Source organism: Sycon ciliatum, chromosome 1 (assembly GCF_964019385.1).
Source record: "Sycon ciliatum chromosome 1, ocSycCili1.1, whole genome shotgun sequence".
NCBI lineage: Eukaryota > Metazoa > Porifera > Calcarea > Leucosolenida > Sycettidae > Sycon > Sycon ciliatum.
Window position 1 is genome coordinate 94,027,069 of NC_088643.1, and position 19,768 is coordinate 94,046,836.

The following is a 19,768-nucleotide window of genomic DNA, read 5'->3' on the forward strand; positions in this document are numbered from 1 at the left end:
ACTAGATACTCAGGCTGTCGATGTCTCAATTTCATGCGAATGTGCCATGTCACAGTATGCTTCGAGCCTTGCATTTGAATGTACAGAGTGTGTGTGTGTGTGTGTGTGTGTGTGTGTGTGTGTGTGTGTGTGTGTGTGTGTGTGTGTGTGTGTGTGTGTGTGTGTGTGTGTGTGTGTGTGTGTGTGTGTGTGTGTTGACAGTGATAGACTGATATCGACTGTCATCGCGGTCTCTGTGGTCAGCAGGCAGGAACCTAGTGAAGAAATTCTGCAATTCTAGAGAACTCTGCTACATCCCTCGACACCCTGTCCACAGCTTCAGCCATTCGGAGCAATGCTAAGGAATACCAAAAACCGCACATAATTTCCGTCTACCAAAAATAGATGCTCTCTCTCCATGTGCTTCAAAGATTCACCGTATATCCAGCAATGGTAGGCGGAGAGAGAATCCAGTCAGCCGGGCTGTGCAGGCACATAGTATAACTTTATAACCGCTCTCCAAGCACATACGCAACATCATTCGCAACTCAGCTACATGTAGGTAGCTGGCAAGCTAGGCTCTAGACGACGTCCTTCCTCGCATAGGTGTGTGCTGCTGTTATTGCCACAGTGCGATCCTTCATCGCTTCGTCTACTGAGACCTGCAACGATGAGAATACGACGCTCGACAGGGCTCCTTGCCCTCGCCATGGCCACGCTGTGCCTGGTTTTCGTATTACTACTTGCTACCACAGCCAATGGTATCGACCAACAGGTCATGTAAGTACACTGTACTAGTTACATGTACTCGTATAGCACCGTCTCTGCACTGTCTCTACTCTCTACTCACTAGCCGTATCATCTCCTCATCTCCTCATGTGCATCGTATAGCACTGTAGGCATCCCACGGTCAAAACAGACCGTGGAATACTAGTACATGTAGTAGTAAGTAGTAGTAGTACAATCATGTAGAGTGATAACGTGCTAACATTAGAGTGGACGGTGTCGGGGAAAACGTATTACGGATGCGCTTACCAGGTAGGTCAATAGCTACCTTTATGCTTTCGTAGGTTTCCACTACGCCACGATCAGGCACCAGGCGCAGCTCCTAAACATTGGGGGAGGATAGATCCGATCCACCAACCATGATCGTTGATGGAATGTCGCCGAGGTACCGGGAGGGTGATCCTGTGCCTAAATGGTCTTGTCAGTGTTTCATGGCGTTATCTCCTCCCCTCCTCGTCAGCTGTCCAGTGGTCTTTACTTTAGTAACACAATATGAAGCACCGGTAGGGAGTTGTTTATCCAGTCCTTGCTGCAGATGTGCATGCGAGACTTCCGCCGTTCAGGCAAGAGTCAGTCCCTGCTGTAGCCCGAGGCAGCTGTATGGTAGCACTCTTCAATGCATTGATAGCTCGATTGAATCATGACTGTCCTGCAAGAGTTCCAGTGACAAGGCTTAGCTGTAGACTACATAGTGGATCTACATGTAAGTGCAAGTGGGTGTTGCTGCGCCAGACCTGCAGACCCGTCATAGTCTTAGCTAATAATTGTGTAGAACAGTTAGGATAACGGTATCCTCGTGGCGGAAGGGATCATCCGCGATACTGTACTGTGTTCCGGTGTTCCAGTTGCAATGAGAGACAGCTGCAGCTGCAGCTGCAGTAGTTATACAATCACGCTGTAAACGGTCCATTCTGACTACGGCACGGGGCCTCATGCTCATATCCAGGTGATCATGCGAGTGCATCAAGATAAGACTGGAAGAAGATAAACCACGTGCACGAGCAGAGGTGCAGTCGGCAACTAGTTAACTCCAGCCTAGCCTAGTGCCTGTCCAAGCAGCAGCTGGCCTGGGCTACACACGATAGTAGTACTGTGTGTGGCATTCTTACTCCCGCCATGTGGGTAGCTCACTCGTGACCATGAATGAAGGCAGGCTAACGAGTAACGACGTAAACTACACTCTACTAAGTTACGTTGACCAGGCCCACAGGTCAGACAGAAAGTGACCAGATGATCACACTGATACCTTGACAGGGCCGGCACAGGGGCACAGGTGCCCAGATGGCAGATGACCGCGTTGACAGGCAGTACTCCCGTAGCCTTCAGCAGTGCGTTTGTGACTGGGATGTCTAGTGACGCCAAAATAAAAAGAGCAACTTTTACTTGGAATGGCTGATGGTACTATACTAAACCAGCAACCTCCGTACCATCGTGTCCATTGGTGAATGCTATCAATAATCATGGACCATTGTAGACTGCAGTAGACAATGAAACATGTGCTCCGATGTCCAAGGGCATCGCATTATACAGTGTAGTAGAACTAAGGGGGTGATTATATGTGCAGCTCCAGCCCGGGCTGGTCGACAGGCGGGCCAGCCCGCCTGCAACGGGATCTCGGGGTTGTACACAAATCCACACAAAACCTGTGGTGCGTTTACATGGCAAGCGGGCTGGCCCGGCGAGGCGGGATCCCGCCTCGAGGCACCCGGGATCCCGGCTAGGCGGGCCAGAAAAAGCACATAATAAACAGACCAGCCCGGGCCAGAGTTATATTATTATGGTGTCTACACTGCGTTCATACTACAAAATAGGTACTTTTACCTTTTGAGGGTAGCTATAAAGAGGATTCCCGATATTGTCTTGAAAATCTATGAAGCTTTTTGTACAGCAACAAGAAGGACGTACAGTGAGCACTGTTTATTTGTTGACATGCATGATTTACATTAAAGTGGAAGGGGAACTACTTGCAAACTACTTTGATATGGACAGCTAAAAATGTGAAAAACAGGGAAAAGAAACGAGGTGATACAACACACCAAACATGTGCCACAGCGCGAAAAGAAATCAGCAGAAGAATACTTCAAAGTACATTGTATGAGAAAAAAAGTTTTTAGGTTTATAACCTGAGTATGGCCTGCAGCCCTGCGTTTCAGCCCGGGGCAGCACACTACAGTCGTAGTGTATTTGCTACATACTCACAACGGGCTGGCGTGTGCTCAGCGCATATAAACTCACTGCGGGCTGGCGACCAGCCCGGCCTTGCACATGTAAACACCTTTGGCGGGCTGGCCCGCTTGCTCCAGCCCGGGCTGGAGTTGCACATATAATAGGCCCCTAATAGCGCTCTCCGCCGGGCCACGGGCCTACTCTCAGCCCGAACACCCGCCACATCAGGGATACCAACATGCAGTGCAGCACCGTTTCCGTGTTTCTCCGCTTCCCGCTCAACTGATGGGGGAGGCGGGCTGAATTCCCTCAACGCACTAACACTGCATACAATGCATCGGGCAGGGAGTCGTGTTTTGTCGAAGACTTCCCCATGTGCAGTGGAAGGTTCGACACGCTTCGACGCGTTGATCCAGACCGAGACGACAATCGTGAGTCAGTCAAGCCAGTCTGCGTGGCGGGTTCGAAGCGTGAGCTCCAATGTTTTTAAAATACACTCGGGGGAGCGCGCGCGCGCGCACGCACGCACACACACACGCACACACACACACACACATACAGACATACTCACACACGTCCGTAACGTACTTACAGACTCGCTCAGCTGTGCAGCACTAGTAGACTACACAATGAACTAGACTACTGACTACTGTAGCGGACATGGGAATGCTACTGGGAGGAACAAGAAACTGCTAATCCGTAGTTACTACTGTTATGTATAGCTTGTAAGCCTAGACTGTAGACACATGTCTTCAGCTGTGCAGCACCTTTTCTCAGTTACTTCGACCACGAGGGTCACGATTGTTGGGTTGCAAGCTCATCTCGCCATTGCTGCATGCCAAACACCAAGCGCTGACACTAATAATGTCAAACACCCACTGTAACTGACATGTCAAACGTGGCCGCATTGAAATGCGCAGTAACTGGCATGCCAGCCAGGCCAGCCCAGTCCACCTTCACTGGACTGTAGACCACACCGCCAGTACCGGTATCTGTAGGAAGAAGTGCATCTGATCAGTAGCAGGGCCAGCACAGCAGGGAGTCCTGCTGTTCCTGTCATCCTTTATGCACACCAGCTGCGGCATTCAAAGAGTTATCCCTAGCCCTAGGCACCATCATGACAGAGGACCGTCAGGAGAACATACTCTACAATGAGTGTACAATGAAGTATTGAACGGATCGTGGATCATGTACATTGTACTCTGCCTTCGGTCCGGATAGAGGGCAACACACCTGCATGCTGCAACTGTCACATTTTTCTAGGAAACACAAACACTGGCCTCAGTCACGGGGGACATTTGAGTTACTTGAACAGTTGACAAACTCATACCACAAGTATATTCTGCCTGCTGGGTCTACAGGATGGCATCATCCTATGTCCATCTCTGAGACGGAGAGAATTTCATGGTGGTTGCAGGTCCCATAGAGACCCCTCCTGAGGGGTTGTATGGACCCGGGTCGCCTGGCTACAGGCCCAATCATTTCCCATGCCCAGCTTTACTATCATGGCAGGACGGACACATCTCCTAATCTATCATCATAGCTGGCTGTTGTAGCTGCACATTCTGCTGTCAAATAGACGGATACACGCCGACGGTCAAAATACTCCCTTGATTGAGGCTAAGGCCTGTGAGGAATACAAATACAAACAGCGCACTTCTCCGAATACAAGTCGCACCGCACCGTCTTTCATGCTTAGCTTCAAGGGCAAAGAAGGGGTTGCGACTTACAATCTAGGTGTGAAATCCTCCTACGCACGTGACTATATTGAAACAATATGGCTCAAATCTGAAAAAGTGGGATGCGACTTATAATCGAGTGTGAGTGTGGGAAACCGAGAACTACAAGATGAATACAAGTACATGTACAGCTTGCACACAGCAGCCATCTTTGAGCAAGAAGAAAAGTCTAAGAGGCCCCGGGAATCGGACTCAAGTTGAGAGTGTACGTGGACATCCCATGAGCACTGGGAATTGGTAAAAACTGGAATGGGGAGGGGGGGGGGGGGGGGCGTACCTGCTGTATCAGAGGCACTGTCTCTGCTTAGTGCAAGGCTCTTTGAGGTAACCGGCGTCACCCAGAAAACTCCAGGTCAGGACTTGCCAACCAACTGGGTCTGTTTTGGCACTCACAGTGACGGCTGATTTTTCTTATTTTGCAGTGGTTTTGCATACTGCCAACGGTACTGCCGTGTGCATTGCTAATACATGTAATATTGTGTTTCTTTACACTGCACATACTTGTCGGTGGCGTGACCTGCTAGTGCAAAATATGTGTGACCTGTCCCACGGCACGGCGTGATATCTGTGCTACAATCATGTAGTCAAAAGCATGGCATGTACTAGATTTGGCACACTCACAGGGATACTCACACTCACAGGGATACTCATCACTCAGCTCTTGCTCGCCATAAGCCTTGCACCATTTCGCAGCTCAGTGTTCGCAGGTCTGTAGGGCTGCGCTACGCCCGGCGCGTACTTGAGTGACGCGGCTGGAATTTTTTGAGCAGCACTGCACATGCACACAACCTTGATTGAACTCAACTGGTATATGCAAGCCTTGTACATTACGCTCCGTCATTGTCAAAACAACTAATTACTTATAATAATTATGTATACACAGCTGTACAACTACAAAATTAATGTGTTATGACGGGTGCAGGCCCTGCACGGGCCTGCACTGCTGCAGCCTTGCAGGGTTCACCATGGTTCACCGTTGTTCGCTGGTGAAGTGTGAACCGGTGAAATCATGATTGTTGACATGACAACGCACCGTACACACTTGTACACCGTACGCGTGGGTAGCCAACTCTAATCATAATTTTATGCAAATACAGCAGTAGTGAGTAGGTAAATGTGTTCAGTTTCGAAAGTCATTTCAAACGTTTCTAGCCGAAGACTTTATTCAGTAGAATTATTTAGACCCGTCTCAAATCACAAACTCACCAACATGTTGTGGGAACTTGCTTTTACACGTTATTCACCGCTCCAGTATTTCTGTTCTCTGCTTTTCACCACAGGGGCTCCGAGGAAGAAGCTCTCAGTGATCTGTTCGGAAACCTCGATGGAGACCTCAAGTCCGGATCCCAATCTGCAGCTCAGCTTCGGCATAGCCCCAACCCTCATCCCCCTCCAGCGGCACCGAAGACTCCCGCGGCGGCAGGACATTTCTGTGGAACGGTAAAGAAACAGGTACGTTCAGCTTGAAACTACAAAAATTGCTCTGGCCAGTCTTTCATAACTAAAGTAACACATGTAGTCCTGGTGACAGTGGTGTGTACATCACTACATGATTGCCCTATCAAAAATTTGATAATAATAATAATAATAATAATAATACATGTCCTATGAAATATTGATGCCAAATATGGTAGATGTCGTGACGTCACATACATGTACAGTAGGTATCGGTTATAGCGTGGGTGTTTGAAAAACGACATTTGATTCTTATTGCCGATATTTCTTACACACGATAAATCACGTGTGACATATCATATGCACGTGTGACATACAGGTATCATAATTATAATTATGCGCGCACGTTTGGCATGTGGACACGTACAAGCATGTAGGTCTACACATGATACACACGGATCAGACTCGCGGTCGTGCTAGGCGACTGCGGAGCAGCAGATATGAGAGAAGTCGGAAGAAAGAGTCCGACTGGACAGAAAAAGTGATTCTCCTTTGCTCAGTTTGACATAACTCTCTTTTTGTGTTGAATATTAATCATATTATTGTATTGAGTATGCACAGAGCACAGATGTTATTACTACAGGCGATACACTTTGCACTAATCTGGCATATTTTGCTACACAAAATCCATTCTTAGGGCCGATATATTCTAGTATGCGATAATACTGCTTGTAAGAATAAATATACACATAAAATATGCGTTATGATTATGAAAAAATGAGTGTTCATTCTTGTAGGCAGTATATTCTTGTATTCGACCACACTATAACCGATACGCACTGTACATGTACAGTGCGTATCGGTTATAGTGTGGTCGTGTAAAAGAATATACTGCCTACAAGAATAAACTCTCATATTTTCATAATCATAACATGGGTTTCATGTGTAATTTTATTCTTACAAGCAATGTTGTCGTGTAATAGAATATATCGGTCCTAAGAATGGACCTTGTGTAGCAAAACATGCCAGATTAGTACAGAGTGTATCGCCTGTAGTAATAACATCTGCCCGATACAGTTCTGAACCGACTCGAATTGCATCATAATGCTGCAAGTGCGTCTGTTGTGGTCATGTAACTCATGTTGCTCAGCCACATGGTGAACCTATGCAGGCTATGGCCCAGTATGGGACTACTTTGGAAGTACGAGCAGCCGCATACACAGCAGCACTACGTTGCATGTTTGATGATCTTCCTGGCTATGCGCACATGCATATGATACGTCACACTATATTTATCGCGTGTAAGAAATATCGGAAATAAGAATAGAAACTCGTTTTTCAAACACCCAAGCTATAACCGATACCTACTGTATATGCATGCATATGCGCATTGGCACCTTTGCCAGTTTTGGGAACACGATTGACACCACAGGTGCTAGGTGTAGGCTAGTGCAGTCATTACATGTACATGTACATTTTAATAAAATAAAACTACACTATTTTACAAGGTACGTTCGGGCCTGATTTAAATCTGGCTTTGGAAATTTTATTTTCATTCCTATCAGGTTCGGCCTTATTTCCTCTGTACTGCGCTGATGAGTTCACAAAGAACGAAACAGCATGCTGTCCGCAGATTGAGTTATTTTACAAGTACATGTAGTTGGTGCACGCTCTCTCTCTCTCCTTACCTAAGCTCAACCACTCAGCAAATCACTGACAACAAAGTGCGAAAGAGGCTAACTGGACTGCATCTGTTTGCAACTAAATTTGTTAGAGTATTACCATGGTGCCGACGGAATAGGACCAGTTGTGCTGTCAACACTGCCGTGAACTGTTACTTTGTTCACAGGCGCGTCACACCGACTTTGGAGGTGGGGCGGCCATGGAAGAGGGGGGGGGGGCGGGGGTTCCGGGGGTCCTCCCCCAGGGAAAAAATTCAAAAATTGAAGCCAATTGCAAGCATTTCCGGGCATTTGGTGCCATATCAGTGTACGGTAACTACAATGAAAGACTTTTTGATTCTGCAAAAAACCAAGAAGATGCTACGATCGGGAACAAACATTACCGTCCCCCAGGAAAAAATTCAAAAATTGAAGCCAATTGCAAGCATTCCCAGGCATTTTGGTGCCATTTCAGTGTACATGGACTTTTGATTCTGCAACAAACCACGATCGGGGACAAGGATTTGCCACGTTTGCGCTGAGATCATCGCGCTTTGTTGCAGTGTGCTCAAAACAACAACAAAAAACGGCCGAAAAAGTGGGGCGGCCATGGCCGCCCCGGCCGGTGCGGTTCCGACGCCCTTGGTTCAGTTGTGCTGTCAACACTGCCGTGAACTGTTACTTTGTTCAGTGAAACTGGGATAATACTGTGTGGGAAAACTTGATAATGTGAGGAGCGTAAGCCAAGAAGTGGTGTATGGCAATATCAATGACAATGATCGGTTCACAGCCTGATTTCGTGCTACTCTCATCAGGGAACAATTCGTAACACTGACTCCAAACTGAATGAAATTAAATTCAAAAGGCGCAGTACCGACAAAGTATGCTTTGTACTTACTTACACTAGTAGAATATGAAGAAGGAGAGAGGGAGGGAGGCGGGGGAGGCGGGGGAGGCGGGGGAGGACAAAGCAGGAGAAAGAGGTGACAAAGTGATAAGAACAGAACACTTCAAAACGATAAAATGGTTTGAATTACAGAAAACTAACCACACGCTAACAACAATAGGCACCAGCATTCATTTTCTTTCCGTTCCCTGCCATCCACTAGTAATCGGACAACAGTGCGTACCACCTACCCGGCACCTACCCACCTTCTATCTCACCTAGGAATACTGACACCGTATGTGTGTGTGTGTGTGTGTGTGTGTGTGTGTATGTGTGTGTGTGTGTGTGTGTGTGTGTGTGCGCGTGTGCGTGTTGGTTAGGTGGACGTTGTCTCTCACACAGTCAAGGTCACTCGCCTTCAGCGTGAGACACACAGGAGCCTGTGCAAGGACGAGATGACTGGGCAGATGTATAACTGCGTGCAATGGAAGTAAGTAGAGGCAGGCCACGATGGATTGAACCACTAAATGTCTTGTTTGAACTACTGTCTTGTTTGAACTACTGTGCACCCATATGGACACTAGTCTTAGCTACCCCCCCCCCCCCCCCCCCCCCACCACCACCACCACCACTAATCAGATTCTTTAAGTCACCAGATCACTGCAATCATTTGTGCTTGTGTGTATGTGTGTGTGGGGGGGGGGGGGGGGGCGTGCGTGCTTGTGTTCGATGTGTGAAGACTACAGCCAATAGTTGTCGCAAAGAAGGTCACTCAGCCGGTAATGAAGGATGTACCAGCATGCTGCGAGGGCTGGTCTGGCGAGGACTGCACTATTGGTAAGCATCAACAGACCTTCTTCACCTGCACACATTGTCGGCATCTCGTGTCAAATTTAATTTCCCCTCCATGTACTGACTATGGCAGTATGTCGAATCCTATTCTTCACTGAGTAATGCTCGCAACTCACTGCTGTCACTACTGTCACTACTATGTGATCAGCAGCCTCTTTTACGGGCAAAATAAACACAATGAATATTTTATCCCAAGTGTTACAAAAACTTCAACTCAAAGTTCTAGAAAGAAAAAAAAGAAAAAAAACATGCAAAAAAACAAAAACACAACAGCATAATAATGTAGATACCTACGTAGGTAAACAGCAGCAAGTTCAACTATGTGTACTAGTGAGGACTGTCCTCCTACCTGTGTTATACTAGTAACTGGAGCAAGTGCTCAAAGTGTTTGTGTTGCCGCTGGGTGCCTTTTCACGTTGGCCAACCTTCCTCTCACCTCTTCCTGCACACATCCTGCTGAACGTCGTGCACATTGTGTGCATGTGTGATGTGTTCCGCTTTATACAGCTATGCCTAAAGCTGGTGTTTGCCCTAGCGCCATATCCGTCGACTCAATGGAGCCGTGCGGAGTGCACTGCAGCGTGGACCGTGACTGTGACGGTGTTGAGAAGTGCTGTAACACGACGATGTGTGGCAGTGCATGTAGTGCCCCGGCATCCGAGCAGGAACGTAAGTGTGGCACAGTGCAGGTAGTGTGTGAGTGGGAACGTAAGACTCACTTGATCAACACTGTCACCATTCTGGCAATATAGGACTAGTCGGCTGGATTGGACATGGAATGATCAGTCAAATATTACAAGTACATGCCAATGATCTAGGCCATTACTGCAGACGAGCTTCACCTGCCGCTGTGAAGCGTTTGGCATTTATGCGATGAGCACATCTCAGCGAGATGATCATGTGTATAGTTTGACAATGACAATGTTCAATAGATTGTTCTGCTGTGAATTTTAGGAATGCTTCCTGATATGGATCCAATGCTGGCAAAGGTGCAGCTGATGGAGGACACAAACTCGATGCAGGACACAAACTCAATGGAGGACACTAACTCAATGGAGGATACAAACGCGATGGAGGACACAAACCCTATGGAGGATACAAACTCGATGGAGGATGAAAACTCGATGGAGGATACAAACGCGATGGATGACTTTCTGGTTGGTCGTGCCGTGACCACACCGTTTGCTTGTAAGCTTGGTGGATCCACTGAAAGCCTGTTGCCTGTGCTACTGTATGGTCTGTTGTGTGTTGAGCACAGCTGCTGCACAGATACATGTATCGACTGTATTGACTGTCTGTAGACTTATCAACATGAATCAGTACATTCCCAATAGGTTTGTATTTCCTGAAAATACCCTACACTATACTAGGTGAACAACTAAGTCCACGGGGGAATGGTTTGCGAGGAATAACGCCCCTTGCCATATCAACTAATCCACGGGGGAATGGTTTGCGAGGAATAACGCCCCTTGCCATATCAACTAATCCACGGGGAATGGTTTGCGAGGAATAACGCCCCTTGCCATATTTCGTGTGTTTACGTCATCACATCCTTTCCAGCAAATGTTGCTGTCCATGACTCCTGAGGCACGCAGTTATGTGCTGGTGTACGGCGGGAGTCTGTAAGCTTTGCATTTGTTTTGATATGGTCTTGTTGAATGCTTTCACCCTACGCAGTCAAAGCACACATCGCCTTGTCTCAGATGGATAAATCGCCGTACTACGCGCTGTGCTCGGTGTGGGGTTTCGACCATCTCCGTGCTTTCAACAACCGCTTCGTCAACTTCACGGGTGAGGCATGTGTTTGTTTTGACCTTTATTGGCTTTTGTATAACATAGATACTGTTGTGATGGTTGTGATGGCTGTGCTGTGTGGCCTAGCAAATGCTGGGCTGGCTTTGTATACTAATACATACTGTTGTGATGGCTGTGCTGGGTAGCCTGGTACATGTACATGCTAGGCTGGCTAGGTTGTATACTAAGAGATAGTTGTGATGGTTGTATACTAAGAGATAGTTGTGATGGTTGTATACTAAGAGATAGTTGTGATGGTTGTGCTCGGGGAGTGTAGCCTGGTAAATGCTGGGCTGGCGAGGCCGGCTATCCTCTCAGTCCTGCCAATCTTGTGAACAGAGGTGGACAGTGAGCAGAACAGCTAGAAGGTGACTGTTCCTAACACTGGAGCTCGTATTTCCTGCCGTCAAGTGTCGGTCAGTCGCCGGGACGCTCAAGCTCCAATGCTATGAATAGCTACCTACTTTTTCCCATTCTGTTATCAAAACAATATACTGTGGGCTGAGTCCAGTTGTACATGGTCTATTTGGTCGGGAGTAACTTCAAATTCAACAATGGTATACACCATTGTGCTGCATGTTATCATTCTATACATACTAACTTACTAAGTGATACCGTGCTTTGTGCTGACACCATCACGTCATGCGATCCAAGCAAGGGCCCGGGCTGGACCTATATTATGTCATGTGATCCAAGCAAGGGGCTGGACCTCTATGTCATGTTGCATTCTGAAGAAGACCCAGCAATATGGTGGAAACACATAACAGTCACCAGTTTCAAGCCTTGCTCCTGTTGTGTGGCTCGGCTTTGTGCTACTGTTGTACGGTATGGGTGTTCTAGCTAGTCCTTTGCTGCTGTGTCATCGTGTGGAGAATCAAGCTCTTGATTCCTGTTATATTAAATTCTTCGCGTCATAGTCGCTGGCTGGGTGTTTGTTATTCGACATTGGCCATTGTTTTGTCATGCTTTTTTCTGCACAGGTGGCTGTCAATACACACTGGTGAAAAGCTCCAAGGTGGATATCGCTTACGAGAATACGGACTCTTGCTTGAAACTCCGTTCAGCATCCGGATGTCAGAAGAGGCTCTTTCTTCGCTTGAGAGAAAGGAAGGAGATCGACGTCAGTGTGTACAGATCAGACAATGACCTACTTCCAACTGTGCATGTGAAGGGCCAAGATCAGAAGATACCCACCAAGGTCGGACATGCCTTCTTTGAGCACATTGGCGACTATGTGATTATCTTTGGCAACAATTGGAAGGTGAGCTATATGCCTCTTGTACCAAGCCCTCTTGCGCAGCCTACTTGCACATTGCGTACGGATAATGCATGTGAGCGTGCTGGGATCAAGAATGTACTATTCTCCACCTTACAGAATCATGCCCAGGTGGCTGTGTAAGGTGCTGCCAAACTACAACAATGTGCGATGTGCTTATTGTCACTGCTGTACGATCTGACCCATGTGACCGGCTAATGTCTTGCTCTAACCCATGTGACCGGCTAATGTCTTGCTCTAACCCTTGTGACCGGCTAATGTCTTGCTCTAACCCTTGTGACCGGCTAATGTCTTGCTCTAACCCTTGTGACCGGCTAATGTCTTGCTCTGACCCATGTGACCGACTAATGTCTTGCTCTGACCCATGTGACCGGCTAATGTCTTGCTCTGACCCATGTGACCGGCTAATGTCTTGCTCTGACCCATGTGACCGGCTAATGTCTTGCTCTATTATTAATTTTTGAGAGCACAATACGGCTAGTGCTCTGGATGCTTCCGGCTGGCATGGTGTGTCCCCTGATCAGTACTTGTGTTCCACTTATGGTGCTTGTGTTCTACTAATGGTGCTTCTCCTGTTCGCTGCGTTGCCAGGTCCTGTTCGACTACAAGCAAGGTACCATTCACATCATGTTTGCCAAGGAGAGTGTCGATGGACTGTGCGGAAACATGGCCGATGAACCCGGTTATATTGCTGATGACAAACTGTCCGTGTATGAGTTGCGATGGAAGTGGCCATCCAGTATCAGCTCGCCATTTTGTTCTGCAATTGAAACCATCAGCTACAAGGTAAGGCTATGAAGCAGATAGTACCAGTGGCGGATCCAGAAGGGGCTCCAGGGGTTCCGTGGAACCCCCTAAATTTGGTGAATGTACTACTGGAGACTGTACGTATGTCACAATGTGGATGTACATGTATCAGCTATTCAGTTTTAACTAAACTGGACCCCCCCCCCTCTAGAGATCGCTGGATCCGCCCATGAGTACCAGCCATGAACACAAATATGAAAAATGTAAATAAGAGACAAGAGCTAGAATAAAATAAAATAAACTCACCAGTCCAGAACATTGGCTGTTCCTCACGGAATATTTGTGATTTTTTGGTTAGCTATGATATGCAAACATGGTGGTGTGAAGCTACTTCAACACCTAGACTAGTGACTAGTGACTAGTGGCCATCTTCCCGATGACTAGTGACCATCTTCCCGATGACTAGTGACCATCTTCCCGATGACTAGTGACCATCTTCCCGATGACTAGTGACCATCTTCCCGGTGACTAGTGACCATCTTCCCGATGACTAGTGACCATCTTCCCGATGACTAGTGACCATCTTCCCGATGACTAGTGACCATCTTCCCGATGACTAGTGACCATCTTCCCGATGACTAGTGGCCATCTTCCCGATGATTGCTGTGCTTACCTGCCTTCAATGTTGCTCTCCTGCAGTAGGTGAGACCAGCAAAGTGGAATTGCTGCAAGTCGAAAGACGTTCCATTGTAATAGTGTTGACCATGTCATTATTATGTGTTGTTTTTTGTTTTGTTTTCTTTTCTTGTGGCCAGGGAGTTGACCCATGCCAGGATTCTCGCTTAACACCAGCACAGCGTGATGTTGCCAGACAGCGATGCCGAGATCTGAACAATACTGAATTCTCCGACTGTCATGCCGTCAATCAAACCGTTCTGCCGCTGAACAAGTACATGGAAGCCTGCGAACGTGACGTTTGCGCTGGCATTCTGGACGGTGTGGACTCCAGACTACTGCCTTGCTCCACAGCCACTGAGTATGCACGCCAGTGCAAGATCTTCTGTGCAAGCGCTGCCAACAGTCTGAGCTGGCGAAGGCCTGACTTTTGTCGTGAGTTACATCATTCTCATTGACATGCATGTTTGCAAGTAAATGTAAATGTGTGTTACATACTCTGGTGGAAGGCTGCACTAGAATTCCAGCGAGATTTCACATGAATTATGTCTTGCCGCTGTTGATTCTGATCTATTCTTGCAGCTGTAGCATGTGGAAAAGATCAAGTTTACAAGGAATGCGACTCGACATGTCCAAAGTCCTGTGCTGCTGTGGATGCGACCACGCAGAGTTGCTCCGATCACTGTATTGATGGCTGTGCCTGTGATGATCATCTCTACGTCAATAACAGCCTTTGCTACGACATCAGCAAGTGTTCTTGCTCATACATGGGAACGCTATACAACCCTGGCGCTTCTGTTCACCAGCGATGCGCTACTTGGCAAGTGGATAGCCATGATTTTGAAGTTGCAGTTTCTCCAATGCTTCACTGTATACCTTTCCATTGCAGTTTCTCCAATGCTTCACTGTATACCTTTCCATTGCAGTTATTTGTCTACTCTAGTTTACTGTTGCATTCTAGTGCCAGGAAATCCAGCAATCACAGTGCATTTTGTGTTTTGTTGTGCTTGCATCTGTGTATGTAAGAGTGTGTGGGTGGGGTGTATATATGTCTGTGCATGTCTGCCTGTCCGTCTGTCTGTCTATCTGTATACATGTGTGTCTTGTTGATGAATGTACAGCACTTGTAATAATGGCAAGTGGAGCTGCGCGTCACGTGATTGTTCAGGTAATATGGACTGTGAAATCAAGAGACCTGCAGGTTGCATGGCTGATTGCAGAGTGCAGTATTTCCACTTATACCGTACACTATGCCAATGTGCGAGGCGGGTTGTTTGTAAGAGCATTACAGAGCCTTTCATTGCCACTGTGTCTCTATTCCAACTAGAGAATTGGCTGCAATGGAGTCTGCGAGTTCTTAGAAAACTAAGAGTATTGCTCATTGTAATCTGATTACACGAGTCAGCTGGCAATGCAGGCTCCGTGCTGGCACCGTGCTGGCTCTATGCTGGCTCTGTGCTGGCTCTATGCTGGCTCTATGCTGGCTCTGTCCTGGCTTTAGGTAGGCTCTGTGCAACTGCAGAACTATCAGCACTTGAAATGTTCTCTGGTGCAGGATGCTAACTTTTTCCATACGATCAGATTTTATTGAGTAGGAGTGCAGAATATGTTGCGGAAGACATCTTATCATACTGAAATGTGTGTTTGTGTGTGTGTGTGTATGTGTGTGTGTGTGTGTGTGTGTGTGTATGTATGTATGTGTGCGTGTGTGTGCACGTGTGTGAGTGTGTGTGTGTGCGTGCACGTGGGTGAGTGTGTGTGTGTGCATGCATGCATGTGTGTGTGTGTGTGCACGTGTGTGTGTGTATGTGTGCGTGTGTGTGTGTGTGTGTGTCTGTGCCTGTGCGCCTGTGTGTTGGACATTTGCAGGTACCTGTTCTATCACGGGTAACACACGCATCATCTCCCTGGATGCCAATGTCTACTACTACGCCTTCTCACAGTGCAGTTACGAAGTTGTCAAGGCAGCGGACGACTCTTTCAGTGTTGAAGTCAAATTCTCTGCTTGCTCAGTAGCAGCTACGTCCTACTGCATGTCGTAAGGACCTACACTCAAGTTCTTGTCTTGTCTCCCATTAGCAACATCTAGCAACCGGTATTGATTTTCATCAGTGAGTTGCTGCATCTACGGGGATATGTAAGAAAACGCATGAACACAGTGCCTGAAACGTTGGAATGTTGGTTTGTACCCCCGGGTACTGGACCCCTGATTTAGGACCCGGGGGGGGGGGGGGGGGGGATTTGACCCCAGGTCTGGAGCCTGGGTTAGGACCCCGGATTTGGGAAGTATGCCATGATCCAGGATGTATGCGGCACGCAGCCATGATGGGGATGAGGAGTGTATGGTAGAGGGCACTGTGTAACATTGCTATCAATGCCATTGCAATGTCAATTCCGTTGTAATGGTTTCGTGCAGTGAGGTTGCAATCTATTGGAAGTTAGCCACAGTGATCATGAAGCCGATGAGTACTCTGGTGCGTGAGGACAACGTCACACAGAGTCCGACCTTGCCCTACAAAGGTGCTATGGTCAGCATCATCAACGCCTCGTCTCACTTCCGCCGAGTAGAGGTAACTTCTAACAGCTGATCACTGGGATGCATTCACCTCCTATTGCCATAGATAATAGTTGCTTCATACTCACACACACCTGGTCCTGGTGCACTTAGCCTACAGAGCTACATGACAGGCCACGTGCGTGCAGATCCTGATGAGTACACATGAAAATCTTGAGGCTACTGGGCTTTATACTACTGTGTCAGTGAACGTAGTCTTGTTTGACACACACACATGCACGCGCGCACAAACACACACACACACACACTTACACAGACACACACCTCAGACCTCAGACATGCCCATCGCAGAAGCGATGATAGCGAACAGCTATGTTAGACATAGCAACTTGTGCCGGGATTACACCATTCAACAGCTTGCAAGGCTGATGAATTGACCGCCATTGATTTTTAGCCTGGTATCCACCACACAGCTGATTGAAGTGGCTTTTTCTGGCCAGTGAATCCCTATTTTTCATTCATTTTATTTTTACACACACGCTACACCACATACTCCGGCGTACACTGGCTGTTGGTAGCCACCCAGGAGAACGAAAGAAGAGCTAGGAGAATGAGAAAGAGAATAAAGACGTGTGCGACCATAATCGTCGGGAATTGAACCCGCAACCTCTCGATTGGAAATCGACTGAGACACACACATACACGTACGCACGTACGTACGGTGGTGCACGTCTTAATGCTAGGTTGTAAACTGATTCATATTGAACTCTGCTTACAACTACATTCTCCGTTCTTTGGACTTTGGTTGATGACATTACTCTTCGTACCAGAAAGTGAGATTTGTTCGTTATTGTACTACTGGCACTGTTCCTGCAGATCTCTGATGTACACAGTCCTGACCTTGTTGTTGAATGGAACGGAGCAGAACGTCTTTACATCATAGTTGCTTCGAATTACAAGGCTCCGAGTCAGACTGCAGAGAAAATCACTGTAAGTTTTCGCACGTTTACTACCATAATTCCGTGTTTCTACTTTGCTGCGGCACATGCTTGAAGTGGTTGAGTCTATTGGTGGTTTAGCGTGTGCGCTAAGCCCTGTTAACGAACATGGAACATCTACCACTCATACTTAGTCTGGATTATCCCATGAGTACGAGGGATACCGCCGAATATTTTCACGGGCAAACAGAATACAATTGACGGTGGCATGGCGAATGATTAGAACACAACACCAAAAAATGAAAACAATTGTATGTGTGAAAAAACGCAAAAAAACGAGAAAAACAAAACAAAAAAACACCAAAAAAAAACAGGAAAATACAAGGGCACTGTCCTGCCACCATCGTCTCCAAAACCTCACAGCCGGCCCTCCGAGATTGCCAACTCTCGCAATACATTCACAGGACGGTGATATGACGATTGGGCACCGCGGATGCACATGATCGCCGACCGCAACAATGCAAACGCCAGTCGACACCGGACATATGTCATTGTCTCGGCATACAACTTCGTGTCCCCACTCGAAATGAGGCCACACAGGCGCTTGACAAATCTGGAGCACTCTGGCGCACAACAACCGGCCGTGGTGAAAACTAGTGGAGCAAATGTCCCATGGTCCACATTGATGATGCGCTCAGCATACTGCAGCTTCTTCTTCCTCTCATGCTCCGCCACCAGTTTGTCGAGAGGTTTGGTGGCATAGGACGGAGCATCGGGATGAAAAACCCGGACATCCAGGAAAGCATTCTGTGCCCTGGTCCACAGCCCTTGAGCCCGGATATCAGCGCGAGCATCGTTGGCGGTGATAGTTGAGGCTGCCAGAAACACCTCTCCCGAAACCGGAGCAAGCTGAGGCTCGACAGTGACATCTGAGCAAACCTCAGTAAGTAAGTCGGCAAGAATATCGCGAACTTCATTGTGCCGAATGGTGGGGAAACCACCAGTAGGGCAACACATGGCATGGGCCGGACTAAACGGTTGGCCACAAGAGCAGGTAGTAGGCACTAGTGTTGAAACGAGCGTATCTATAACAAACGAGCGATCAGTTCCACTAACGAGCAAGCTATCGAGCGAGCTAACGAGTTTCATTGATGTGGCAAAATTAATATGATTTATGGACAAATAAATTTTCTAAGTTCGATTTTTTCAGCTGGTTCAAATTATCACCGCCGGTATTTGGGGTTGCTGCTGCTTCACTTCGGACTGCTGTTTGGTATCAAGATGTCTTTTCAGCGCCGTCGTCGAGTAGCCTTTGTAAGAATAGACCGTTTTGCAAAGATTGCAAGTAGCCCTGGTCTTCGCTGCATCGCGGGAGAAAACTTCCAAACGACTTAGCGTAACTTTCACTCGAATGGAGACGTGACCGAAGCATATCCTGCGACAGGTCAGCAGATGCAGAACAAGACATCAGTAGAGTCCACCAAAGCTGCAATGACAACTGAAACAACTCAAGTGTCGTGCAGGCATACAGTTACTGTAACTGCGAGTGATTTTCACTTTGCGCGGGACTGGATCCCCCATGGACTCTCGATCGACCAGGCCAGGGAGTCGTAAACTATTTTACGACTCCCGGCCCCGCGGGCCCGGTCGACATGTACTGCCATGTGCACGGAGTACGGTGTTCGTTAGTGCAAACGAGCTGGCCGCACAAACGAGCCGAGTTTCTGGCGAGCGAGCTAACGAGTATCCGGTGAGATCGTTTCAACACTAGTAGGCACATCAACCAATGCCCAGCCATACCACAACACCACCGCATCCCTGAAATCTCCCTTCGACAGATGATATCCGTGTTCTCTGATAGGCAGTGTGTTGAGCCAGCTAGAGACACCTCGGGAGGACAAATGCTCCAAACGACGCGCCATATCCGCCGACGCCGACTGCCGCAGCTGGCGGAACTCAGCCTCACTTGTTGTGCCGAGTTGTCTGGCAAAATCCTTCTTGGCTGTCATAGCATCTTGCCGAACACGTTCCGGTGCTTGTTTGGTCCATGATGTGTTGTTCTGTTGCAGAATTTCACTAACCTGGGCTGCTGTCATTGCTCTGGAAGCGTCGCGCTCTGTCCCGCTCATGCTGTGAAAGTGTGGAATGGCCATTCCCCCGAAACGAGTCGGCAGCCTGAGCATCACCAAATCCTCCGTGGTGAATGCGTCTCGACCAGTTGCAGCCGGCAAGAACTCAGTTTCGATTACCTTGTCCAACGCTGATACTGCGTCCTCCGGAATGGGAACCGTACGAAAGAGGTAGACCCAACGACCCCGCAGGCTATGAGTCAAAGCTGCATAAGCCGTGTGTGGCTCTG

At 47.8% G+C, this 19,768-nt stretch overlaps 1 protein-coding gene across 1 annotated transcript in view; it reads left to right on the forward strand.

The window, feature by feature from the left end:
* The first annotated feature begins 504 nt into the window (after positions 1-504).
* The window catches only part of LOC135806592 (von Willebrand factor-like), a 140,491-nt gene continuing 121,227 nt past the window's right edge, over positions 505-19,768 (forward strand). The window contains exons 1-15 of the mRNA XM_065320794.1: positions 505-759; positions 5,951-6,122; positions 8,993-9,102; positions 9,352-9,449; positions 9,972-10,133; positions 10,419-10,652; positions 11,142-11,255; positions 12,239-12,519; positions 13,126-13,320; positions 14,097-14,391; positions 14,539-14,776; positions 15,078-15,124; positions 15,826-15,994; positions 16,373-16,526; positions 17,348-17,461. Coding sequence (XP_065176866.1) covers positions 650-759; positions 5,951-6,122; positions 8,993-9,102; positions 9,352-9,449; positions 9,972-10,133; positions 10,419-10,652; positions 11,142-11,255; positions 12,239-12,519; positions 13,126-13,320; positions 14,097-14,391; positions 14,539-14,776; positions 15,078-15,124; positions 15,826-15,994; positions 16,373-16,526; positions 17,348-17,461 — 2,493 coding nt within the window. The 5' untranslated portion in view covers positions 505-649. The remainder of the gene's footprint in view (positions 760-5,950; positions 6,123-8,992; positions 9,103-9,351; positions 9,450-9,971; positions 10,134-10,418; positions 10,653-11,141; positions 11,256-12,238; positions 12,520-13,125; positions 13,321-14,096; positions 14,392-14,538; positions 14,777-15,077; positions 15,125-15,825; positions 15,995-16,372; positions 16,527-17,347; positions 17,462-19,768) is intronic.